The sequence below is a fragment of the Amblyomma americanum genome, chromosome 1 (assembly GCF_052857255.1).
Source record: "Amblyomma americanum isolate KBUSLIRL-KWMA chromosome 1, ASM5285725v1, whole genome shotgun sequence".
Taxonomy (NCBI): Eukaryota; Metazoa; Arthropoda; class Arachnida; order Ixodida; family Ixodidae; genus Amblyomma; species Amblyomma americanum.
In genome coordinates this window covers 139,779,873-139,806,387 of record NC_135497.1, presented here as the reverse complement: position 1 = coordinate 139,806,387, position 26,515 = coordinate 139,779,873, and the positions used below count along the sequence as shown (strand labels likewise).

Below are 26,515 nucleotides of genomic sequence, written 5' to 3'. Positions count from 1 at the left end.
AACGTTTTCTCCAGCTTTTGAAATTAACAACACATTGCACAGTTTCATCGTCACAACTACGTTGACTGCAGGGCAAAGGCCTTTCCCACTGAGCTCTGATTAATGCATTGTCCTGCGTAAAGCTGAGATTTGGGCGAGTTGGTAAGCATTCATGGTGGGTGAACAGCGCAGCAAAGGCCCTTGTCTTGCCTTTGTTGCGCTGTTCACCAACTATGCACTGTCCTGCGCCAGCTGCGGCCACCGTATTAGCGCAAGCTTTCTGTCTCATCCCTTCCTAAATCCATCGAAACTGTATGGAAATCCAGAGGACGCCTCGACCGTTTACAGTCGCGTTAAATGCAACGGTCAGGTATTAAATGCACACAAAAGCAATTATTTGCCAATATCTTTGCTTCACTTGTGACGTGACGAGATTTCAAGTTCTTAGAGAAAGCAACACCACACGAACTGTAAAGAAAGCAGCCATCAGTGCAGTTATCTGCAGCATGCAGACCTCTGAGAGATTTCTTATTTTCACTAGTGCTATGGCCAGTCTCGCAGATATATTATTTTTCTTTGTGATTTTGCAACATGATCGAATTCATGATTTAGATCAAGAGACAATTCATGACCGCATGCATGAATTCCTGGCTCTTTGCTTAAACAGCGCAAGTAAAGAACGCTACTAAGGTGTAACGGTCACTTAAAATATCTGTGCAGGTAAGGCAGGGTACTGCAAGATACATTATATGCGCATTACTTAAAGGTCTACGCGCGCAGGTAACAGATCTCGCAGCTGACTGTTTCTTACCGGACCTTGTCTTCGACAGAAGGGTGAAATTCGCTTCTTTATTTTTCCTTTCACATCGTTTTTTTTTTTTCGCAGCGTTTTTATCAGTCGCAAAGCTGTTCACTCGAAAAGGTGGCGGTTTACTTTTTTGTAAGACGGCGCCAACAATGTTAACCTGAGAGTAACCATCAGGAAGATAACTGCTGGATGTTTTTCTCGCGTCCTTGCAGCGGCGCCTTTGTCTCCACTGCATTTGCAAAGCGAGCGTGCGTTTCTGTAAGGGCGCACCGCTGGAGCCTTCGGCCGCGTTCCCTTTGTCGCGCGCCTTCTGAATGGAGCGTGCTGACCATATACGCATTTACTGAACACCTACAGTGAATGCAGCGGTCTCGGTGCTCACAGTGTATACCGTGCCATCGTAGCGGAAACAGTTTTGAGCACGTGCACGTTGTTCGTTTCTGAGATTTCTTCGAGCGGTTTTTCAAAGTTGATCTTCCTAGAAAGGAAACAGCGGCGCGTACACCGAACCAAGACCGGTTCCCGCACCATAACGTCACAGTGCAGTAGCTAATGAGAAACAAGACGCAGTGAGTATGACGATAACAATACCGTGCCATTTTGGGACACCGTCCGCTTACAGCGAGTGAGAAGGCTAAATTGGCCCTTCACAGTTTCCACTTTTTTACTGCAACAACAACCACCACAACAAAAAGAAACCTGCATATTCGGTAGTATAGCCCTGCACTCACTAAAGCTAATACAGTGAGTAGGTGATTGCTCGTTCTTTACATCTGCCGATTGTATAGCTAGAGACAAGCTAGCTCTAAGGCAGTACCTAACAACATTCAGACAAACGTTTTATAAACGTTGCACATTAAGCATTTCATATATCCAGCAGACTCAGCAAGACACATATGGCACACATAATATAATATGAAATATATTCAGAACTGTATTTCTGAATCTCCCTGAGTGTCTACTTTTTATGTGTTATTGCAGAGCAAATACAGGTGGAAAGAAGTTGAACTTATTATTTCTTAGCTAATTGTTTTATTTTGCATGCACATTTCGGTTGTTGTTTCGCTAAATGCTTAAAAATGCTTTTCTGTGCACTCGAATAGCAACCCGACAACTGCTTTCTGTAAGCAAATCAACTGTAGAGAAAAAATAAACACGCACATACAACCTTTGTTCGTAAAGTTCCGAGACTGAGTCCATTAAAAAATGCTTTTAACATTGAAATCATTTTTGCAGCGCCACTTCGAAATAGTCTCCCTTGCAGTCTGTAAACAGCTTCCAACGCTTCTTGAGGTCTTGGAAACAGTTGGAAAACGCTTCTTTTGGCAGGGCTGTCAGCTCCTTTGTCGTGGCGTCTTGAATGGCCTCCATGCTCCTTATCCAGCGACCTTTTAGGGCTCTTTTCACACGAGGAAGCAGGAAAAAATCGAATAGGGAGAGGTCTGAAGAGTATGGCGGATGGAGAAGTACAGTGATGCTGTGCTTGGCGAGAAATTTTGTCACGCTGAGAGCAATGTGCGGCCTTGCGTTATCGTGGAGAAGGCTCGATTGTCCAGATGCCCATAAGTCAGGGCGACGGTGTCGCAGAGCATCGCGCATGTGTTGGAGCATGCAGATATAAAACTCCTCATTCCCCGTTTGCCCTCGTGAGACGAACTCGTGATGTATGACACCTCTGGCATCGAAAAAAACTATCAGCATCGTCTTTGTTTTGGTCTTCTGTCGCCGCACCTTTCTCGAGGCCGGAGAGCTTGTGGACCGCCATTCGACGCTCTGCCTCGTTGTTTGAGGATAGTATTGAAAACGCCATGTTCCGTTTTCAGCAATGATTCTGTCGACGAATGCAGCATTCTTCTCTGCCTTGGAGAGTAAATCAGCGCTCACTAATGCCCGCGTGTCCTTCTGGTCCTGTGTGAGGGAGTGCGGCACAAGTCTGGCATTCAGCTTTCGTTTCCCCAAGTTCTCACGCAAAATTTGGTGACATGTTGTCTTACTAATGTCGAGAGCATCTGATAGCATGCGGACTGTAATGGTTCGGTCTTGCTGTACGATTTCCCTGATCCGAGCCACGTTGTTTTCACTCGCTCCCGCGATAATATCTAGTTGCCGCAAGCGTCAGGAAGGAGCTGATAGGTCTGTGTGGATGTCTTGCCAAGCTTCACACAGAATTTTATGTTTACACACTGTTCGAGGTGGACGTCTCTCCACATTCACTCACAGTAGAATGCGCAGACGACTAGTGACAGCGTATTTTTCTACATGTAGTGCCATCTAGCGGCTGCCACACCAATTAACATAAATAGCTCAGGTTAGCCCGAAAAGATGACGCTACACATACGCACAAACATTTGTTTGGGGAATCCTTTCTAGAGAAGAAAATAAATCAGTCTCGAAACTTTGCCGACAAAGGTTGTATAAAATTCGGACCTGCAAGCATATATTGCGGCTCAAGCCGTAAAGTCTAGCGGGAGGTAAGTAGGGAAACCTTTTCTGTTGCACATAACCACATAGTACCAAATTTCGATATATCTTCTTGATTTCGTGCGTGGTCATTTAGACCTGAACGTTTTATATTTATAAAGTTTTTTTTCGGACGTTCAAATGATACCAAGGAATTCTGGAGAAGTGCATTTTTCAAAGCGAAGTTGTTTATGAACGCCATTTTTCAGATATCGTAAGATTCCGCTATACGAATAAATAAATCCGCAGATATCCGCTTGGGAGGCTTGTAGTTTTTGCTATTAACGTTATTGATATCTTCAAAAACATTCCTCATTGATTTTCGATGGCTCCTTAACCACTCGATGCGAGAGAAGGGCAAACTGTAAAAGAAAAATTTTGCTATGGGTTGAAAGATTGGCCCATCGCCTTTAATATTTTCGTAGCAGTATCTTACAATATTTCACAGCTTCCTCACAATTAAAATTGATGTCCAAGAATTCTGGACTTGTTTCTGCGGGACGCGGCTATCTTTTGGATTTGCGTCCGTAATAAATTCGCCGTATGAAATCTTGAAATTCGTGCGATACATGCTCATCTCCGCTGTTGCGATATTCGCGGTCTTCCGGCGAGGTACGCACCTGCGTTAGAATGGTTAAGAACATTTAAAAGCACGAACAGGAACGAGGATATAGCCCTTATAGCAACTTTTGTATCTTATAGCTTCAAATTCCTTAAAGAAGACACTTCGATTCACAGAAAGTGAAAGGTGTACAGTATGTAGCTTGAGCCGAAATAATACGATACATCCACACGGTACATCCGGGTAGTGACAGAAAATAATTAGAATACATGACAACCGAATCTCAGCTGGATCGGCACGGCACATTGATGCAAATCAAAGCGTCGACTTCAACATACGGCACTCTTCTGACATGACGTATGTTCGATCGAACAGAAGCGCATTTGTCCAGCATTTCAGAAAGTTCATTGAGGACTGTCGATGAAAAGTAATGCGCCTCATTCACCGCCTGTCTTGCTACTGAAGATGGCGACGCGCGGCGGTGGCGCAGCATCAATAGTTTAAAGCTTACTCTGCCCAAAAACTGCACAGCACAGTGGAACTACGACGTCCGCCAAACTTCAGTACTTGAAACGGCGAATAGCTTCTGGCGTGAGCGCATCATGACATTTTTGGGGTACAACTGGATGAAGCTCACGTCGAGAACATTTTTCACTTGAATCAATGACTGCTGAAACAACAGCGACAGTGATGATTCCTAGCTTTAAAATGGCCTCGCTATTAAATAACCCTGTTTCAAAGCTTACTGCAAAACATGCATCGAAACCATTACGACGGGAAAGGACACCAAGGAGGAGATAGATGACGTCCCGATGGCCGAGCACGACAACAATATCCAAGCACAGGCTCCGGATGGACGACAGCCCTGGCTCTGGACGAGGCAGCCTTATCCGCATCATTTGAGATTCTTCTTCTTAGGCGGCAGCTCCTCGATGTCTTTGATGCCCAGGACGCAAACTCTGGTCTCCCACAGAGCATCTGCCAGCTTTTTCCGGAAGCGTTTGTCGTCCAGCCCGGAGGCACGGCGCTTGCGGCATGGCTTCTGGCGCAACTTGTCTAGGCAAGCAAAGAAGGCCTGCATGAAAAACAGTAGAGGAAAGTGAGAATAGAAAGAAACAGACAGATCATGTATGAGCTACCTGCACCAATTTCCCGGATAACCTTCGGGTAACAACTGCCCCCGAAAACAGCAGGTGAAAACTGCTACGTGCGACGACGATGTGACCTTAATAACATAAAATGCGTATCATGACAGCTAGTAAGGTTAAGACGCGCACGCACATTAGCTAGCTACACAGTGTCCCTGAGCTCACGTCCGCCACCAGGCAATAAACATACATGGCTACTTGTTAAATATGCTTACAGTCCGAATAATAATAATAATAATAATAATAATAATAATAATAATAATAATAATAATAATAATAATTGACTTTTGGGGAAAGGAAATGGCACAGTATCTGTCTCACATATCGGCGCACACCTGAACCGCGCCGTAAGGGAAGGGATAAAGGAGGGAGAACAAAGGAATAAAGAGGTGCCGTAGTGGAGGGCTCCGGAATAATTTCGACCACCTGGGGATCTTTAACGTGCACTGACATCGCACAGCACACGGGCGCCTTAGCGTTTCGCCTCCACCGAAACGCAGCCGCCGCCGCCGGGTTCGAACCCGGGAACTCCGGATCAGTAGCCGAGCGCCCTAACCAATGAGCCACTGCGGCGGGGTGCATTTTGGCACAATTTTGTTCAGTGCTTCGATGAGTAGCAGTTAATGTGATATAGAATAGAACCCCAATTGCTGCAGCACGCGACATATGATTATGGCGTCTTTATGGTTCATTAACATACAGACGTCAGTTGTGTGCTGTTGCAGCTGTTGTATTGTGACACATCATATCGCATAGGCGGTTCTCTAATAACTTCTTTTAATGTCCTTCACTTCGCAACCACACTAGTGCTATAACGCTCCAAGCAGTTGGGAATTATAGATCGCTCTTGGAGGAGGAGGTCCGGGGAAAAAAAAAATGTGTGTGTGTGTGTGGGGGGGGGGGGGGGGGGGGGGGCGATCCCATTTGAACCATGCATTTCTTGAGTTTTTTGGTCGAAAAATGGGCTTCAGCGTGGTTTTCCAATATAAAATTTCTCGCTTGGGGTGGGTAACCACCCCCTGCTTAAATCTGCTCCTGATCCCAAGAGCGCCTAATTACAACGACCTGTCACTCGGTACCGAATCTACAATGTCTTTATACTCTGGTTGTGTACTTAGCTACTAACCACGAAAGACAGGTTGCTTTTACATCATTAGCTGTTCTTAGCGCGTTCCTTAAAAATGTGGCCTCGATGGCGCCATCCGCACAGCCCACCACCGGGCCCCAACTGGTAAAGTGTATCTCCCACCTACTAGCCCAGCATCTTCCACCCAGCTCCTCCTGCGCATCCCGCATACGAACGAGGAAGATGCTATAACCCCCAGGCACCTGCTGCGGTGGCCTAGTGGTTACAGCCTTAACTGTTCCTCGCTGTTTTCTCAGTTCTGCGCCGTTGGCGTCGGCGTCCGCAAGCCCACCGCCGGGCATCCACGGATACAACTGCACCTTCGGGCACTCACCGGTAAGAATGCACCCCCGACATACAAGCCCAGCACCTATCGCACCTCCCGAATACGAGTTGGACGCTCTAATATATCAAATCCAATAAGTCTCCATTTCTTCGCGATCACCAGCCAGATAACGCCGTATCATTCGCGTAACGAACTGTGGCGGTCTTTTTCGGGTTTTAATGAGAACTTTCAGCCGTACATACAGTCAGCGGGAATGTGAAGGACGTCACTATCATAATTGCTCATTACGGATAAAAACTAACACTTCCAGTTGCCCTATAGCTGCTCTCGTATGGCGAGTAACAGACGTTTTCAGCATACCGGAGACGTTTACCGGTTTAAGCCTGGACTCCATGTACGCGAAAACTCACGCGAACGCGAAGGCAACGGCGGCAAGCGACGAGCGACGCCGTCGCGCGAAGCAAAATGCATGTGTCGCTTGCCGTGTCGCTCGGATCTGCACCCACAGAAAATTTCGCTCGTCGCCCGTAAGTCCCCCACGCGACTGGCCAATCAGAGCCCCCCAAAGTTTCCGGTTTGTCTACGGTTTCTCACGGGTACATCTCACGAAACCCGCCCGTCGTCTTGGTCATCGCCACCGTCGATAAAATATTTGGTTTTGTAGCTGAGAGGCAGACCCGCATGATTTAAATAATTAAAACAATTTACTTGTCGGGTGCGGAAAGCTAACAGCATTTGGAGCAGGCTACGCGAGCGGGCGTACTGCAGGGAGAGATGCGTGTCGAGCCGCAGGTACCGGCGCTCGATCCACCGTGCCGCTGCGCTCCAACTGTGCAGAAACACTCGCGGCGCGCATTCTTACTGGTAAATTACAGTTTGCTCACTTACAATCAAACTGCGGTGACAGTTTATGAGAATGTTTTTACTAAGCCGGAGTGCACAGGCACCGAACGAAAGCACACCTCCCCCGTGAACCCGTGATGTGACTTCGTCTCCGCAAGCACGCCTTTGGCTATCTCCACTGCCCCTACACCGCTGCCGTAGAGGAAATATTCCTTTGGCCCTAACTATGAGGCACACTCACAAAATTTTAAGAGAGAGAACAGGTTACTGGCGTGTTTCTAAGCTTGAGTGCGCAAAGCACGGAGTCCGCTGCGCACGTCGCGGCTTCGCGTCGCCTGCCGCCTTCGCTTGCATGGAGGTTGCCCACAAGCGACGGAGCGAACGCCAGCCGTCGCCGCCGCCGTCGCCTTCGCGTTCGCGTGAGTTTTCGCGTACATGGAGTCCAGGCTTTACCGTGCCCCTCTTACGCATGCGCAGTGGCATTGTTGAGGTCAGGGGGAGCCACTGCGCGTGCGCAAGAGGGGTACGGTAAACCGGTAAACGTCTCCGGTATGCTACAAAACGTCTAATGATAAGCACATCACGCCGTATTTTACGCGTTGACACAATTTTCATGAGTTTCATTTTTGATGTGGTTCACTGAAATTTACCATAGCGTGTTTTCATAACTTGAGAGCGTCAAATATTTTAACAGCAGTGGACAGATCTTCAGACATGTGGATATACTGATCAATAATATGACACCTTTTGCTTTGTCGAACAATTTCTTGTTACAAACACGAATTAATTATGGCAAGCAAACGACATCTTTCTTTGCCATCTCCACCTGGAACAACCTGCACCCTTCACTGAAAGCACCAATTTTATTGTACAAGTTAAAAAAAAAGGTAAATCACCACGCTTGAATCTTTAGATATTTAATACGTTTTTAACATAATCAATGGTTCGACGAAAGTTCGTCTGGTCAGGCATTGTATTAAAGAAAAAGGAATGCGGTCACTGACCATGTCATGAAATTCAAAGACGTTTCGGAACCTCGTACGGGTGATCAAGGAACCCGTACGAGGTTCCGAAACGTGTTTGAATTTCATGACATGGTCAGTGACCGCATTCCTTTTTCTTTAATACGTTTTTGTACTTAGAAATTTCGTATCACATTCATCTGCTGTACATTTGTTTGTCCTTTGTTGTTTGTTTGGTATTTATACTCTGTTCATGTAGCTATGGGAGGCCGTATTTGCAGTTTCGACTTTTTGGGCCTCCTGCTGTGTATATATGGTATAACCGTGTACAGTACCGTAAATCTGAAATAAAAAAATGTTCTAAACCTCCTCTGTGCGCTGTCTGGTACCGCTGTTGTGAGAGCTGCTTTTATATCGTTTGCAGCGCACACCGCATATTGTCTTTTTGTTTGCACGGCGCAGCGTGATGATCTAACTTTTAACATTTCGGCGCAAGCCTTAATCACCGACTTCTTATAAGGTTAGAATTGATAGCACCTCTGTAAGACAATAGTAACGGAAGCACGTTTTTGTGTGCTCGTTCGTAAGTGTTCATAGGGCAAGAAAGAGAATGCGCATTAAATCCGCACAACTGACCTTTCTGAGCGTGCACTGTGTGTTGTAGTAATCAGCTCCGGAGAGGTATTCCATCAGGTTGAAGGCCCGCATGAAGTTCTGGCCGCAGCGGCGCAGTGCCACTTTGTGGCAAATGTCGTAGACTGAAAGAAAAAAAAACCGACTTGCTACACCTGGTGCCTTAGATTTTTACGAGAAAATAACACCAAGGCAATGTAAGTGCTTGCTATCGATCTACTGCGTACTGAAAAGTAAGTAACCCAAGCATACCATTTTCCTCGGTGCGGTTCTTGCTCAGTTCGCGGTACCTGTGCAGGAAGTCCTGCTTCTTCACTCTGCGCAAATGTGATAAAGAAAATGGAATCAGGGCACGGATGGAGAAAGTGCCAACGTCAAGGGGGCAATGAAAAGAAGAAAAAAAAAACAGCGAAAGAGTGTACCGCAAGAGTGCCGTATAGTGACGCGAACCTTTGCCGAGAACATGTCTCTTGCTAAAGACTCTTCCACAGAGCGCATGCTAGCAATGAATTGTGATTGACCGATGACTGTAACCACACCTTGTGACTGAGAGCTACGTGTGTATTTGGAAGCGCAACGTATGTATCCCGGGTAGAGCAACGGAGGATCAAAAGCACTGGAAGGCCGTGGGACGAAAGAGGCTCGCGTGGACTAACTGCGCAAACTGTTACTGTCTGTTACAGTGGAAACTTTGCACGTCTTCCCTCCGCCAGATTGGTCGCTCTGGTTCAGAAACACGAACATCGAGTGCTGTTCCCGACCTCTGCATAATACTGCTGGCCCGCGTAGCCCAACCTTCAACACACAGCAGTGCTTCCGAAACTCCTGCGATTAGTAAACATAACGTCAGTAAGGCATTCACTGGCCGCCGCGGTGACTCAGTGGCTTTGCCGTTAGGCTGCTCAGCCCAAGGTCGCAGGATCGAATCTTGGCCGCGGCGGCAGCATTTCGATGGAGGAGAAATGCAAAAAAAAAAAACGCCAGTGTGCGTACGCACTTTAAATAAGCAGCGTATATGGAACCCTTGAGGCATCTTTGAAAAGCTCCTTGCAGGCCCTAGCTCTTTATTAGCATTACAGCGAAAGGGCAGCGGAAGAGTTCCGGTATTTAGTTTTTAAAAATTCGACGGACTTTTTCTTTCTTTTTTTAAATCTCAAAACAAGGTTCATGTTTTCGTGAATATTCATTCTTTTGTACAGAGGTGTACCAGTTTTCCTTTCGGTATAAATATTTTTTTCATATCAAGGCTTCGCTATTGTATGTTGTTTTTTTGGCTTTTTTCACAGCGACAGCTGTGCGGAGATCAGTCCTCGAGATCCCTGCGCAACTTGCGCACAGTAATTAACATCAAACGTGAAATGCCTGCCAATGCCAATGTTCGCTTGAGAACCAGCTAAAAAAAATTGCCTCATTGTAGCAGTGTTCATAAGCACAAATTGACACAATTGTTGCAATGTAATATCAAACGTATTTTGCACATAAGTGTCATTGCTTGCTGTTCGAGAGTCGAAAAATCGCCATAAACACACGTGTTAGCAAGCAGGACAAGCTATCGGTACAGACAATGCCAGCCGCAACGGAAATGTGTCGATATATCGTCCACCTGAAAGGCATCGAGAAATTATTTGTCGCTGTATAGCAATGTTACTTCCAACTAAATTCTACTCTGCGTGAGCAATGGGCGCAATACTACATATTCTGCGGGCAAATCAGTTACGGCGAATTCATTGCAGTGCTAACGGCATTGTGTTCGTCCGTGTGAAACCTCACGAATGGCCCTAAAACTGAGGAACTTAGGCGCTTATTGTTTTTTTTTCTTTTTCGCACATGCGGTCGCTTGTGGCACGGGCATTAGACGTCAGCAAAAAATTCACGTGACCTCTGCAGCCGCCACTGCTGCCCAAGGAGCGTCCGCACGGCACGCGTTTCCCCTGCTATATGCCGGTACCTACCAGTTCCCGACCACAGATGTTCACTGACGTCACTGCTTCTTAGGATCCGAAATATACGCTCGGTGGTGGCGTGTCTCCCCAGTGTTTGGGACAGATCAGAAGACGGAGAGAAGAAACCACGGACCAGAAGAAGCTCGCTAATGCGTTTACATTTATGTGCCGTTTGCAGCCATGCTTCATTCACATACACATTGTACTATACCTTCAGTCAGTATATATGTGGTGCTTCATCTTACTCGATACCGTAAATAAAGCGAATTTTTTTTCGACAAACGTCTACAGCTTGCCGGATTTTTGTGAGGACGCTTTCTTTGCCCCTCGTTATAAGATATAAAGGAGCCCAAGTGAACGCACAAAAATCATTTACGCCTTCCTTATGTTTGCTATTCATTTATTCGTAATTAAAACCATAACTTGCACTTCTGCCTTATCGACAACTTGTGAGCACTCAAGTGGCCGCCTGCCATTATCTCAATGGGTCGCTTCGCAGGTAACTCTCGCATTTTACAAAGTCATTATGAAATAAAGTAAACTGCCTCTTCATTTTTTTTAATTGCATTCGCTCACATCAATTGTCTCCGGACGAAGGCGCCTCCAAGGCCTTCTGAGGCAAATGCCCGTCATTTATATCGGGCAGCCTGTCAACGTGCGCCTTTGAACAGAAGGACCAAAATTTCCAAGGTCTCTCTGGGTTCCTCTGTATTTACGTATATATTTGATCATTTAAATAATAAATAAACAATTAAGGCGAAAAAGCATCTTAAGGGCCTTCTGACGCGAGCAGTGGGCCGCATATAAACTCTAGACACGAATAAGACTGTACGGGAGTAAAAAGGGAGTGAGCTGTCCTCCAGCGCACTCCCTTTTGTAAAAGGGAGTGCGCTAGACGACAGCTTAGTCCCTTTTTACAGTGTGCAGTAAAGCGCGATAATAAAGTCAGCTACGATATCCTGCAATTCTTGGGCCAGCCGTCGGTTTTATTGATTAATCTAAAAAACAAACCTCACGTAAAGCAACTTTCCACGTTATTTCGTTTCGATGCGGCAAGAATATGAAATGTCAATTCCTTTACAGAGCTTTCCATTCCCAAGGAGCTTATATTTGGACATAATCTCGTTTATCTTTCGATCTCGAAATCTTAAGGACTGTTTCTGTTGTATGCAGTGCACACGTAGCAAGCACCGCTTCTTATGCTTTAAAAATTCGCTTACTTGGAAGCGGAAATTAAAAATTTTCACCACTGTCAAATGCATCCTCACGTTTCTCGCGCTGCGAGCTACCGCAGGGTGCTTGCATAACTTTCCATATTTTTTTGTCGCACTCATCAGCGCAAATAACCTCTCACGCTACGTTTCCAACGTTTTGGTGAACGAGAAACGATCTGTGTCAGGACCTGACGCAGTCGCTTTTGATCCAAAAAAATAATTTCTACAAATTTCGACGAGACGAAGCTCAAACTTCCTGCGAATGGAAGGCCTATAAGAGGGAAGCGCGGTGCTCTCCAGCTATTCGTCGATTCATCCGCCACCCCGATAGTACTTAAAAATCGCTGCATATATACGCCTAGCTTTCTTATATGCACGTGTTACGTGCTGGAAAGGGATGAAAAAAAGAAAAGAAAAGGAGCGTGCGGGTTCCGTAATTGTGCTGTGCTCTGCAGAAGAAAACGCGACTCTGCACAACTGAGGAGAGCGCGAAGAGTCAGCACTTTTCACATTTAATCAGAAATGCCCATTTTTGTCCTTTCTACACTGGCTCTCTCTCTCTGTCTGCCCGTTGAAGAGCAGCGGCAGAATACGTGGAATACAGGCCGAGGAAGAAAAGGAAGCCGAGCTGTCGCACTCGCGGACATCGGTCGAGAAATGTACAATATTTGCCAAAAGTAACCGGGTTGCCGCGGCCAGGACGGGCTCGCGGCGTGGTGGTGGTGAAAGCATTTATTTCAATATTGCAGAGAGGTTGCGTGGGGAGCAATCCCTAGTGGGCCGCTCCCCTTACAGTACTAGGTGGAGTCCCTTATTCAGGGACCCCATTGGTCTGGGCCGCCACTCGAGCTCGCTGAACTAGGGCTTGTTGGGCCCGGTAGGTCCAGGCAGCTGAGCAGGGCCGCCTCCCAGTCCTCTTGGGTAGGGGAAGGGGTTAGGGTCGGAAGAAAAGGATTGTGTTGACATGCCCAGACCATGTTTAATGTGTCAGCCACCTCCCCACAGAAAGAGCAGAGACCAGAGAAAGAAGTGTCGAAATGTTTGAGCACTGCCGGGCACAGTAGAATGTTAGTAAAAAGTCTAAGCAGTATTCTCCCGTCCGCTTTCCCAAGCCCCTTGAGAGGAGCCGGGTACTGACGGTGCGAGTCCCGGTAATAAGCGGAGATATCTTTGAAAGTTAACAGAGGATAGGAGTCCTGGTCCAGATCGGTAGGGTCTACGTCGGGGGCCCTGTTAGTGAGTGCGCGGGCGACCGAGTTGGCGGCCTCATTCCCTGGTAGGCCCTGGTGGCCTGGAGTCCAAATGAGAAATCGGGTCGTGGGGTCCTGATCCCGAGCTACTCTCCGAAGTATTCGTTGCGCTGTTGGCGTTATCCAGCCCAGTTCATAATTCTGGCAAGCCCCTCGCGAGTCAGATATGATGAATTTAGATTGAGCGTGGGAGGCGGCTAGGGCGATTGCTACCTCCTCCGCATAGGTTGTGCTAAGTGCCTTAAAAGTGAGACCGTTCACCTGTCTTCCCTCGTGAACGACTGCGGCCGTGTACCATCCTCCCCTGGAATGATGTGGGCCCGCAACGTCTACATAGAAAACGCTGTGTTTGGAGCCATAATGGCGGTGCAGGGCATGCGCCCGCGCCTGACGCCGTCCATTGTGGTTCTCTTTGTCTATTTTGGTAGGAAGGGGTCGAACACGGAGGGCGCCTCTCCATAGTTCTGGCACTCGTACCCTTTCCTCAATGTGATGGTCATGTTGTATATGTAACCGGCCCAGTAGGCGACGACCGGACACGGTCTGGGCAAGACGCGTGTATTGATTAGTGAGGTGCGCCTCGCGCAGCTCCCGATAGGTGTTCACCACCCCCGTGCAAGGAGCCTCGCATTTGAGGTAGAGATCGGGAGGTCGAGCGCCCTTTTGATCATCTTGCGGAGAGTAACCTCCAAGATGTCTTCGTCATGCTTGCGCAAGTGCAGGTATGGAGTCGAATATATACTCGTCACAAAAGCATGGGCGAGTCACATCGCATCCCTACTTCTGAGGCCCCCACGCTTGTTGGAGACGCGGCGGACCATGCGGCCCACTTGATCGCCAACCTTGCGAAGCTTGGCTATGGTTTTGTCAGCGCGACGGTTCTGGTGAATAAACAGTCCGAGGACTCTAATCTCAGTGGCTTCGTGTATGGGTCCGGTAGCCAGAGAGAGAAGTATTGGGGTCTTGCATCTCTGCGAGGGGCGGAGATGTACGAATTCTGATTTTTGAGGAGAGCACTGGAGACCGCAGTACGTAGCATAGCGTTCCACTACGCCCGCCGCTGTTTGCAGGCGGTCCTCCAGTTGACCAATGTTGCCCTCTGTTGCCCAAATGGTGATGTCGTCGGCATACAGCGCATGCTGTACACCTTCAACCTCAGCCAGTTGGGCAGGGAGATGGAGCATTGCGAGATTAAAGAGTAGTGGGGACAGCACTGCGCCTTGTGGTGTGCCCCGTGTACCCATAGTGTAAGGACCGTTCTCCTTGTCCTGAATGCGGATAATGGCTCCGCGGTTCGTTAGGAAATGTTTAATGTAATTAAAAGTGTTGTGTCCACAGTGTGTCTCGTTGAGGTGAGAGAGAATGACGCTGTGTTTCACGTTGTCGAAGGCACCCTTCAAATCCAAGGCGAGAATCACCTTGTCATTATGAGGGTGCTCGACAGGCGTGAGTACCTCGTGGCTGAGTTGAAGCAAAATGTCTTGTGCCGACTTGTGAGGCCGGAATCCAAACATCGTGTCTGCGAAAGTGTTACGGGCCTCCAGATATTGGGAGAGGCGATCTCGAACCATGGCCTCCATAAGCTTGCCCACACAAGACGTTAAAGAGATGGGTCGGAGATGATCGGTATTGATGGGCTTGCCTCCCTTTGGAATGAAGGTGACAAGAGCCGTTTTCAATTCTAGGGGGAGGGGTGTATCTTTTTTCCAGATTGCGTTGATGTATTGTAGCAGGGCCTCATACTCCGGCTCAGGAAGGTTGGCCAAAAGCTTGACCATAACCTTGTCCCTGCCCGGCGCGGTACCCCGTCTCATTTTAGTAACAGCCGCCCGCAGATCGTGGAGCTGGAACGGACGATCCAGATCCTGATTATCTCTGCCTGCATAGAGATATCCCTGTCCAAAGGGGTCTTGGACTTGACACAGATACTGATCCCGTAAAGTCTGGGAAAGTTGGTCCGTATTACCTTTGAAATTGTGAATCGCTCGTTGCAGATGTTTCTGTGTTTCTGCGCGGGTATGAGTTGGATCTATCAGGCTGCGGAATAGCTTCCAAGTGTTGCGACTACACATTTGTCGGCGACATGAGCCCGCTTTCCCATACCTGCGTCCTGGCTTTGCTCCTCTGGATGATCAAAACTCCCCTGATAGCAAGTGCATGTAGCGTGCGCTTTCACGCCTTCGGAGCGCGATGGTGCTGTGCGAGGGCGCTGCGAAAGGCGCCACTGCGCTGCCCTCAGGCCCGCCCCGTGAAGCTCAAACATGTCGCGTTCTCAGTTGGAAAACATTGGGCGTTGATCACTTTCCTCTCCTATCCCTAGATGGAACGGAGAAGGAGCGGCTTTTCTGAAAGTCTGGATGTGTCGGCAAAATAAAACGAGGAACGGCTCGCGAAAAGTCGATGCACTGTTCAGCGCGACGCTTCATGCAGCTGGAGACCTGTGTCCTCCATGCATCCGTGTGCTCTGAACTTTGTTTTCAAGATGTGTACACATTAGAGCCCTTCGTTTTCGGGTAAAACACGATTTTTCTCGATTCTTGCACCCCGAAAACACTTTTAAAAACAGGGGTTAAACCAGATTTCTCCACGGAAACGGCCCATCTACAGTACAAAGAGGGGCAAGGGAATGAGGCACTCGTTAAGATCCACATATATACGTTTTTTTTTTTAATATACGGCCAGAGGGGTTTGCTCGTAAATCATGTAGTGCATAAGCCGTTCCAGCATCCCTCCTCAGCTCTAGAAAGGCGAGGACGAAGGCTACTCTCACCTAGCAATTTTGACCGCTGACGATGCAAAACGAATCCTGCTGCACAAGCAAAACACCTTGCGCCGCATATTTCTGAAAAAAAAAAAAAACGTCTGCACGTTTTCCTGAACAAATATGAAGACACCGCACGAAATTTGCTGATATTCTGTGCTTATCCCACAGGATTGGATTGGAAAACATTTAATTCGTCAGAACAGGCAGAATGCAGACGATCCGTGCTAGGTGGCTATCAGTCCACGGCTGACAGCGACCTGGGTAGCCCATTCAATGACCCGGGTTTGAACTCCCAAGTCTGAGCTGACCAACACGGCCTCCCACTGCTCGAGAGTAGGAACCTGTATTAGAGATTTCGGGGGCGGCTCCTCTTTACAATTCCACAATAGGTTATCATAAGTGGCTAAATCACCACATAATGTACATGCAGGGTCGTATTCACCGGGGTAGAATTTTGACAACAGGTAAGGCGTCATGAAGGATCGCGTCTGGAGTCGCCTCCAAGTGGTCTCCTGCTCCTTATTAAAGGCTTTGTCTGGAGGAGGGAATATCCTCCTTTCAAGTTTAAAATGATTAGTAATATCGTGAAAAGGTCATAGGCCGTCCTTCGAAAAACTCTCAGCAACGACAGCGTCCCCTGCTCGGCTGACGAATCCTCGAGCTGTTATGTGTGCCGCTTCGTTGCCAAGGTTCCCCGAGTGAGCCGGGACCCATATCAATTCAATAATTCTGTCTAAGTCTTTGGTTTGACCCAATATGCTCATTGCTGCCTGAGAAATTCTGCCCCTCGCATAATTGCGTATGGCAAATTTAGAGTCGCTGAGTATGGTAGTAGCTTCTGTGTTAATGATAGCAAGGGCGATTGTCGCCTCTTCTGCCGTTTCGGAGGATTTCGTTACACAGGAGTGTTCGTTCAAATGGTGACCTTAAAACTCTCTTAAATCTTGTTATTCATGACGTCACCCAGTTTGAGAATATGTTCGAAAAGTAACTTTTAGAAGCGAGACGACAATACACGAATACTGACCAGGCGTTTAACGACATCATGTATCTACAGCGCTATACACGCTAATGACGTCCTGCTCCAGGGCCTTTGCCCGTCTGAAGGTCCTGCATGCACACGAAGTGCTGAGTAGGAGATTGACAATTTGCGCGACGAAATAACTGTTAAAATTTTATTTTGGGAAGAGCTTTTTTTTTTTCCGCGCAGCCTGTCATTTCTACGTTGTTTGTGAAATATTGAGCAAAAATTGGAGCATTTTGTGCCCCGCACAAAAACAAGCGCTAGTAGTAAATTTTCTTTTGGTAGCTAAAAAGGACCCGAAAAAAGCCGAATTATGGAAATTTTACCTGAATAATTAGATTTCTGCCCGAATTTGAACTTTAAAAATACGTTCCGATTTTTACCCCCGATTTCCGGAAAAAATAAAACCCGAAAACAAAGGGCTTTAATTATACCGAAATGAAGACGGCCTGCCACCGCTTCGAGTAGTAAAAGCATGAACCATACCGTTTTTGAATGCCCAGTCGCGCGCAATTTCTGGCGCTTGGTAGCGCGCATGTTCCAGGTGCGAATGCGGTGGCAGAGTAATAATAATTGGTTTTTGGGGAAAGGAAATGGCGCAGTATCTGTCTCATATATCGTTGGACACCTGAACCGTGCCATAAGGGAAGGGATAAAGGAGGGAGTGAAAGAAGAAAGAAGAAGAGGTGCCGTAGTGGAGGGCTCCGGAATAACCCGACCGCGGCGGCTGCGTTTTTGTGGAGGAAAAACGCTAAGGCGCCCGTGTGCTGTGCGATGTCAGTGCACGTTAAAGATCCCCAGGTGGTCGCAGTTGCGATTTCTTTGTTGAATTAATAATGTGTGTGGGTGCCTATGTACTCTGAAAAAGGAGGGGACTTGCTGTCTTGCGGGGACGCCCGCAGAAAGCAATGATCTCTTTACTGTACCGCCTTGGAACTTTGATGCTGAAACACTTCAATGAAGAACTCGTCGTGTTGGGTGAGGAGGCCTTCCTCCTCCGCTGGTCAACAAGGTTCATTGTTGTTAGCGATTGAAGTGTGTCCACGCCCATCCTTCCGCGTATTAGGAAGTTAGGCGAGTGTTGCTCATTTTTTCTTTCCTTGTATTCCGCTTAAGCCCGTAATGAAGCTGCTTTCAGCGAGCTCGTGTAGAAACCATGAATTGTTCACTGAAATGTCATTTGCATATATGTGATACCTGTACAATGATGGCTCATTGTAATGTCCTTGGTAACCAGACCACTTGTGTAAAGAGTCCTTAGCACTGTAGATATTTTCGGGAAAATAAAATTCTCTTAAAAGGTTGTAACCAGACCACTTGTGTAAAGAGTCCTTAGCACTGTAGATATTTTCGGCAAAATAAAATTCTCTTAAAAGGTTGTAACCAGACCACTTGTGTAAAGAGTCCTTAGCACTGTAGATATTTTCGGAAAAATAAAATTCTCTTAAAAGGATGTAACCAGACCACTTGTGTAAAGAGTCCTTAGCACTGTAGATATTTTCGCAAAAATAAAATTATCTTAAAAGGTTGTAACCAGACCACCTGTGTAAAGAGTCCTTAGCACTGTAGATATTTTCGGAAAAATAAAATTCTCTTAAAAGGTGTTGTGACTATATATATTTTCTGCGTGCCACAGTCAAAAGAAGATTGTAGGTGGTTGTCCACAGAGACAGCGCACAAGATTGGAGATAGAAGTATTAGGCAAAGTGAGCCGTGCTGTATGCATGTGAGAAGGGCCTCGAAAAAACACGTACTCAAGAGTCCAAGCGGGCTTCTCGCTCGAGTAACCATCACTACCTCAGGCAGAGCGGGGTGCGCTTGGAGGTGCTCTTGCCGGATGTGCTGCTTTTCCTTTCGCAGTGCAGTTCTTCGTACGTGGTGGATAATGTGCACGAAAACACGCGCACATGCCCCCTCTCAAACACAGCACGGCACAGTTCATTTATTAAAGGTATGCACTCGATTCCTGTGCGCTGTCGTACATGTGCTAGGGAATGCATATCATAGATAACGTATTTCTACTGCATAACACTAGGCACAGAGAAAGAAATTAGTGCTATTCGCCCGGTGCTAACGCTGACGAATATGGTTTGCAGAGACTACGCAACTGTGTGTTTGCGTGCACAGCGTTTCAAGGTAAAGTGTTTCGTTCTGGGCAACTACGTAGACTGACGAAAACCAGAAGCGAACATGAGAGGTCATCCTTTGCTTTTCCCTGCCGTGTGCACGAGAACTGCACGCTGCTCTATAATAATAATAATAATAATAATAATAATAATAATAATAATAATAATAATAATAATAATAATAATAATAATAATAATAATAATAATAATAATAATAATTGGTTTAGGGGAAAGGAAATGGCGCAGTATCTGTTTCGTATATCGTTGGTCACCTGAACCGCGCCGTAAGGGAAGGAAATAAAGGAGGGAGTGAAAGAACAAAGGAAGAAAGAGGTGCCCGTACTCGAGGGCTTCGGAATAATTTCGACGCCGTGAGGATCTTTAACGTGCTCTGACAGCGCACAGCACACGGGCGCCTTAGCGTTTTGCCTCCATAAAAACGCAGCCGCCGCGGTCGGGTTCGAACCTGGGACTCGTTGAGCTGAGCTAATCCACGTCAATTTTTTATTTTTTTTTTTCTTTCAAGCGAGCTTCCCTTCAAAATGCGCACGCAGCGGCGAGAACCAGCGCGTTTCCTCACTTGTATTTGATCTCTCGTCTCGACTCGGCGACAACCACCAGCAGGGCGATGAGCAGCACGGTCACTGCGTGGAGGCCCATCCCGGGCGGATGCGGCCGGAGAGGCTGGCTGCTACGCTGCCTTCGGCTGGCACCTGGAACGAGACACGTTTGCGCGCCGTCACTCCACAGGGCGTGAAACGCCTTCGTTATAATTCCTACAGCTAAGCACTTCCGAAACGCAAACCCGCTTAACATTGCCGCGAGAAATCTACTCTTTTCTTCCGCACGACTGGCAATGAATGTCTCTCTCTCTCCTCGCTCTCAAAAGCGATCGTTCTTGGTAGATCACCTGGCACGTTGATTGCATATGCAGTGTTATGCGTTTGCGTAATTCCATATATAGCTTTCAAATTATGCATATCTGGAGCGAATAATTGTACCTGCGCCACTCATCGCGGCAGTGGGCACGTACACTATTTCTACGTTATCCAGAAACCTGAGCGGGAGTCTCCAGTTGCCTTTTTCTTTTTAGGTGAACTCAACAGAGCCGATGTGCAATGCAGGTTGCGTGTCACTTGAAATAGGATGCACAAGTGTCGCAGAGCCACACACAAAAGTCTAGTTACCTGATACACGCGCGCGTCACAACAACAGGCATCAAGCTTCATGGGACAATGCGCAGTTTTCGTAGCTCAAACAAGATGGTAATAATTCATTTTGCCGCAAAAAAAGAATAAAAGCTTCACTTCGTCTAAGTGTGCAGCTAACATGAAGGCTACCAATGGCGCTTTCTTCTCCGAAGTAGTCTCGAGAGGTTTACGGCTGCCCCGGCTGCGCCGAGTTAGTATGTACGCGACAACCGGGGGGTAGAACAGCCTCCACATGTACATACAGAAACAGACTGCAGGTGTACCAGAGATGAATAAACAAAGCCTTTGAAAATGAATTTTGCCGCTGTGTTCCCAAACATGATATTCGTCAGGCGCGAGTTTGCGCTACATTTGGTCCCGAAGTAAGCATTTCAGAAAGATTAAGAAATATTTGCCTCCGCACATTAGCTTTCAAATGCACATAAAAATATTTTTGACGTCCAGGCACCCCTCACAGAACTGCGGGGTGACAAGTCAGTGCACCTTTGTAAGTTCGACTTTTGTGCACGTCAAGAGGCTTCATTGAAAAGGTCCCGATCGGCTTCTGTCACTTGAATACAGCACAATTCCTGAAAACGCACTAAGTTATCGCCGCTGCTTTTTACTGAGTACCCTTCTTCTTTGTTTATTTTTTTATTTAGTTGAAGGTGTTTGATCTTATTTTGTTTTCACTCTCTAAATGTCCTTTCTTTTCCTCTCTTTCTTGTTTTGCTGAAAAGCATAAGGTTTACGTGCACTGGTCGCTGACCTGCTTGGCCGGTTGTCCTGGGGTTCATACATAGCTGTAGTATGTAAAAATAAACCCGATCCCAACAAGCTGCACTGGGCATTACTGAAAACGCAAAATATATAGCAAAAAATTCCGCCACATTTGTGGGCTGAAGTAAATCTTCAATTTAGAAAGCCGCAGATAAATCAATCCACGGCCGGTAAACGCACGAAACGCAGCTTCAACTATTACATGCCGGTAATTACACCACTGCCCTTCAGCGTCTCCGCAAAGGGCACCAGACAGCTCTTAACTAGCTATACAACATCGGCGTTGATACACATTACGCCCGTTCTTACGGTGACATTTCTTACAGTGGCTTGGCGGCGTATTTATGCCAGGGCAACGGAGCAGGATAGAAAGGAGTGATAACTTTTTGTTTTGCGATGCATTTGGCGCGCTATCTTGAAGCCGATCGAGGGTATCTTGCGCCACTCCGCCTCCTTTATTCCGCGGGCCTTTTTCCACGCGCTCTTTATTGCTTCCTTTCTTCGCAAGTGGCGAGCGCTGAATTTCCGCCCTGCGGTGAAGGCGACAAATGAAAGCGCCAGCAGCCCCAGCGGCAAGCAAGATGGAGAGGGGCCCGCCGGCCCACGCCAACGGCGCGTAATGAGATGTCAGCGCGGTGCGTTCTCCACTCGCCGTCGGCAGCTCGAAACGGTGGCACCGTCCCATTGGTCCGCTCGAAACAGTTCGACGTTTCCTGCATGATCTAGCGCAGCACGGAGGGCTAGCGCATGTAAAGAAGATGGCACCGCGACGTCTGAGAGAAGGCGGCCGGAGCAGCCGTTTTGGTGGAGCGTCGTGGAGGCAGCGATTTATTTTTGAGGAGTCCGAACGCACGGAGGGCACAGGCGCCGCGCAGCGCGACATGCATGCTAGCGTACGTCGAAATTACCCGCGACCTCTTTCTTCTGCGATGCTCCGCGAAGCTGCGATTTCCAGAGGCAACCGCCGCTTTGCAGCAGAGGCGGCACTCCTACGTATGTTTCATCGGCATCAGGAACGCATACGAATCGGACCTGGTGCTACGCTCGAAGACAGGGGAGCAAACACCTCAGAGCATGCGCGACACGAAGTGAGTGTAAACAACATTTCTTTGGGGTTGCTTGCGCCGGCACGCCCAAGTGTTTGTCGGAAAGTAACAGTCGAAGCGCGAAGAGCGAAGCGCACTGTTTATTTTGGCGAAGTTGGCGTCCGCAAGAGACGGAAACTCGGCATACTGGCGGCGTAGTCGTTCAGCATGCACGACCGAACCGCCGCTTATCGACCGCGGTGACTAACATCCGGACCGTGTTTATGGTACTCCTTACAGTTGACTAGGATATTACCGCGGCAGTCCTGGGAACACTGAAGCTGTCACATGGAAAGAACAATCTTATACCACGAGCAGTCCTTGCGTGGGAACGAAAAACTCTACAAAGCCCCTATGCGGTTACTACAAATGAAGACAAGTAGAATGCATGTGTGGCATGTTGAAAGCAAGATGCTTAGTTTTCACCTGCAGCACGCTTTACAAGCAAGAGTGTGCCCACTCCTGTTTCGGTACACTTTCCAAGCTTGTAACCTGATTAACGCTAGGAGTTGCGGCCCACCCCATTTCTAAGGCGTCAATATAAGAATGTTAACTTATAAGTGGCGCCTGTTGAGCTCAGTAAACGTGATGGATATACAACGCGACCTTTATGTGGAATTGGACCGTAATCAGCAATTCGGAAAGCCATCGTCGTCCTGCAAACATTGTGCGAGAAAAGGGACACAAAAGTGCGAAAAGAAGCCGCACCCTCGTTTCAATCAAAATGGCCAGGGTATACCAACAACAACTGACGTGAATCGCCAACTCGAAGCTGTGCAAGGACTTGCCAGCCAACTGAGCGACGAGGAAGTTGCAGAGACGATGCAATCTTTCCGTGCCGCTGCGCGCAAGGACGAGCGAGGTCATGCCAACGCGCGTCTCCCTCTTGTCTGAGATCTCCCCTGCCTAATGACCACCGTTCCTTCGTTCTCGCCCAATAATATCGTTGTTAGGACACACGCGCTCTGATCCCAGCCAGCGACTGCTTCCATCCCCGTAAACTTTCTCGGGCAGTTTTGTCGGAAATTTCAACTTTTACTGTTCCGCAAGAAAAACTCGGATGCATCCCAGTTTGCTGTTCTGTTTAAACATTCACCGGTAAGCGACGCGTTAACCTTTCAAATGCGTCAGTACTTAGGTGATTTTGAGCCTCTTGCACTATTAACAGGAGGAGTTGCGAAATCCGGTTATCGCCTTCTGTGCCGCCTTAAAAGCAGCCACAGAAGCAAGGAATGCTTACACCTTAATTGGCTGCTTTACTTGCCGTTCGCTATCGAAGTTCGCTTTCGAGGAAATACTCTGAAGGCCGTGTAAGCGCTGCCGTCTGTCCGCAGAAAACATCAATTCTGCGAAAGGCCGACCAATTTCTCAACATCACGGGAGATTCAACGGCACGGGCTTTCGATATGAAGGCCTTCGTGGAGATCTTGCCTCATAAGTCTGTTACGGATCCGCTCAGTGCATTGAGGACGATTTTTGGTCATTCAACGTGCACTGACCCTGTCTGCCACGCTTGACAGGACTCCGGCGATTTGCTTTCGCTTAGCCTGGACAAAGAGGAGGGCGACCTCCCATGCTACGCCTTTTTTTTTGTAACGCACAATTTATGTAGACAGATCTCTATATTCCATTTGTTATGCACCATTCTTCAGCGTTTATATCCCAATCCAAAACAAAATTGAGCTGCTGCAGACTCTAAAAGGGAGCCCCTTACTTATCACACAAGAAGCAATTCATACAAAGCGCCAAAACGATAGCTCCAGGTGACCCGTGCTCGCGTACCGTACACCGCAAGCATCGTGTCGAGGATCGTGAATTGGACGGCTTAATTCGTGCGGCTGAACTGCGCACAGCCTTCTGGCATTCACTTTGGAAATGTTTCGTTTCGTCAGCGCTGCGTTTCGTCAGCGTACATTTTTCGCACTAAAAATTTCACGATGTGCTTTGGACGCCTCAATGCCCATATGCGCGCGTATCTACGCTAGCCCAGAAGAACTTCAAAGACAAAGCGTCTCTCTCTCTCTCACTGCAATGCGATATTTCAACTATATGCGCAGATCAAACTGTAATATAGCCGGCAATCACCTGATGTGCTAACTGAAGCATATTGGCTGTCGGTGCGCCGAGCGCTTGTGGTGTCAGCGTTACAATAGCAACTTCAGCAAATAATGTGGCTCGCTCGGCCATACGCGAGCCAGACCCAGAGCGTAAAGTCAGCTCGGCTAAACCAAGGGTGGCAGACCCTTTGCGATCCAAAAAATAATGAACGAAACCCAAGACTGCCTCAAACTGAAAATATGTCAAGAAAAAGTGACCTCGCTGTTGTTCATGCATCAAGCGAGCCTGCATTCCCTAATTCACTCCGGCCGCCGCAGTTGCTCAGTGGCTATGATTTTCTGATGTCGGGAGCCGATGTCGCGGGTTCGATTCCGGCCGCGGTGGCAATATTTCGATGGAGACTGAATGCGAAAGCCCAGGGTGTCCAGCTTCGGCGCGCAAAAATTCTTTACTTTTTTTTTTAAACGCCCGAATAAAAAAAATAATTAAAAAGTAAGAGGTGTTTATTACAACGATCTCCTATATCCGGTTTCCATTTTTTTTTTTAGAAAGCGAATGCCACTCCGTTGGTTCACTTCTGATAAAGCTGTTTTCATACCAGCAACCTTTCAACTTAACCCTGATGACGCCATTTATGACGCCGTCTTATCCTGAATACCTTCTTACTCGCGAAGCGCAAGTGTCGTCAAACGCCAGTGGAGCGTCCCAGTTGAAGAGCTTCCGTGCTGCACTGGCTGTCCCGGATGCGGCGACAGAGGGTTTGCGTCTGCGCGCGGTCCCAGCTTCCGCTCTGCGCCCACACGGATACAGGAGAAGTCGTCGTGTCAACGTACTCGCTCAAACGCGTTTCTGTGTCAGGCGGTGCGAGGCCCGGAGGGAGCATACGCTCAGCTAATGCGCACTCATTGGTGGGCATCGATTTTGTCGCAACGCGGGCACGAACGTTTCACGACGGCGGGAGTCGTTTCACGCTCGGTACAAATTATCTTCCCCACTTCATTTTTCACTGCATCAGGTTCGGAATAATCCGACATGAGTAGCATTCGATGTGTCCTCGTCAAGCGTTCACGAGGCGACGTGCTTGAGCGGACACTAGTCGAAGCGGTAATCCATCTCGTCCCACGCACGCTGGAGCATATCTTGGCCGCTGGTCAGTGGGAGATAAGCCTCGGTTCGGCCGCTGGCGAGAATGAGCTTTGGCACATTTTTATCTCGAAACTGCATCTCCATCCAAATGAGCCACTATAGAGCAGGGCTGAACTGGCCACGCCTGAGCCAGCCCGGTGCCCGACGTAGTACCTGCGGAGATGGATGACTGTGTCGAGCTGAGACGTGTGGCGAAGGCACACGTTTTAGGTCTAAGCGCGCTGAAACTGGTTTTGCCACCTGTTCGCGTTCAGTCGGACTCCCATGCTTTCCGTAAAACAGGACAGTGAACCGGAGGAGATCTCTGGCCGCAGTTCTGTATATTTTGCTGTCCAATTCCGATGTCGTTTTCCGAATGAGTAGAAAGACGTGAAAGTAGAATTTTGGCGCTTAAATAAACGAGGAGAGCCGGGAAGGTTTGTATGCGCGCTGATCGGCGACGACGACGTCCAGCCCTCGCAAGAACATTTTTTAGACGGTCTATAGATTGTCTGTTGACATTTTTGCGTGGAATGTGCGGGAAGGGGACCGAGTCAGACGAAGTGGACGGACGAAGTCCCGCGTGGAACTCGAGCAGGAGACGGCGGGAAGCCGATCAGCGACCGGTTAAATCGCAGCTGAATACAATGAAGCCGACCACAAGCAGGTTCGCTAGTGCCGCGTTGCCCACGGCTGAACAGCGCTCGATCCGAGCCGTTTACCCCCGGCGCACCCCGAAAATGCCGGGACTCTGAAGTGAGACCGGGAGGAAAACGGCGAAGGCCTTCCGCGGCGGCATGCTCGACCGTCCGAGTGCGTGGGGGTCGGTGGCGCCTGTCGCCTGTCACAGGAAGACAGGGCCACGCGACGGCTGGAGCTTTCGAAAGTCCACTGCTAGCTTTCATTTCATTCGCCCTTCTTTCCACAACCTCCGCTCCGAGTATTTTTTTTTTCTTTTTTGCATCAGATAGGAGTGATGGTGTGTTGGAAGACTGTGACAGTTTTGTCCGACTCTGTGTACTGGTCAGCTGTCCGTTCGCTCTTCCTTTTAAACAGAAACCCCACCCTTCGTATGCAGGCGCTCTGCAAACGCCAGCTTTTTTTTTTTTTTTTACCTCTGTTGTAGTGCTTTGAGCCGGAACAAGGCTT

The 26,515-nt window shown here is 48.0% G+C and overlaps 1 protein-coding gene across 1 annotated transcript in view; it reads right to left on the bottom strand.

The window, feature by feature from the left end:
• Positions 1–565: 565 nt before the first annotated feature.
• LOC144113741 (uncharacterized) overlaps positions 566–26,515 on the bottom strand; it is a 58,455-nt gene continuing 32,505 nt past the window's right edge. Inside the window, exons 2-5 of the mRNA XM_077647029.1 lie at positions 19,709–19,841; positions 9,060–9,124; positions 8,811–8,932; positions 566–4,884 (exon numbers count right to left, since the gene is read on the bottom strand). Of these exons, the coding sequence (XP_077503155.1) occupies positions 4,705–4,884; positions 8,811–8,932; positions 9,060–9,124; positions 19,709–19,788 (447 nt within the window). The 5' untranslated portion in view covers positions 19,789–19,841 and the 3' untranslated portion in view covers positions 566–4,704. The remainder of the gene's footprint in view (positions 4,885–8,810; positions 8,933–9,059; positions 9,125–19,708; positions 19,842–26,515) is intronic.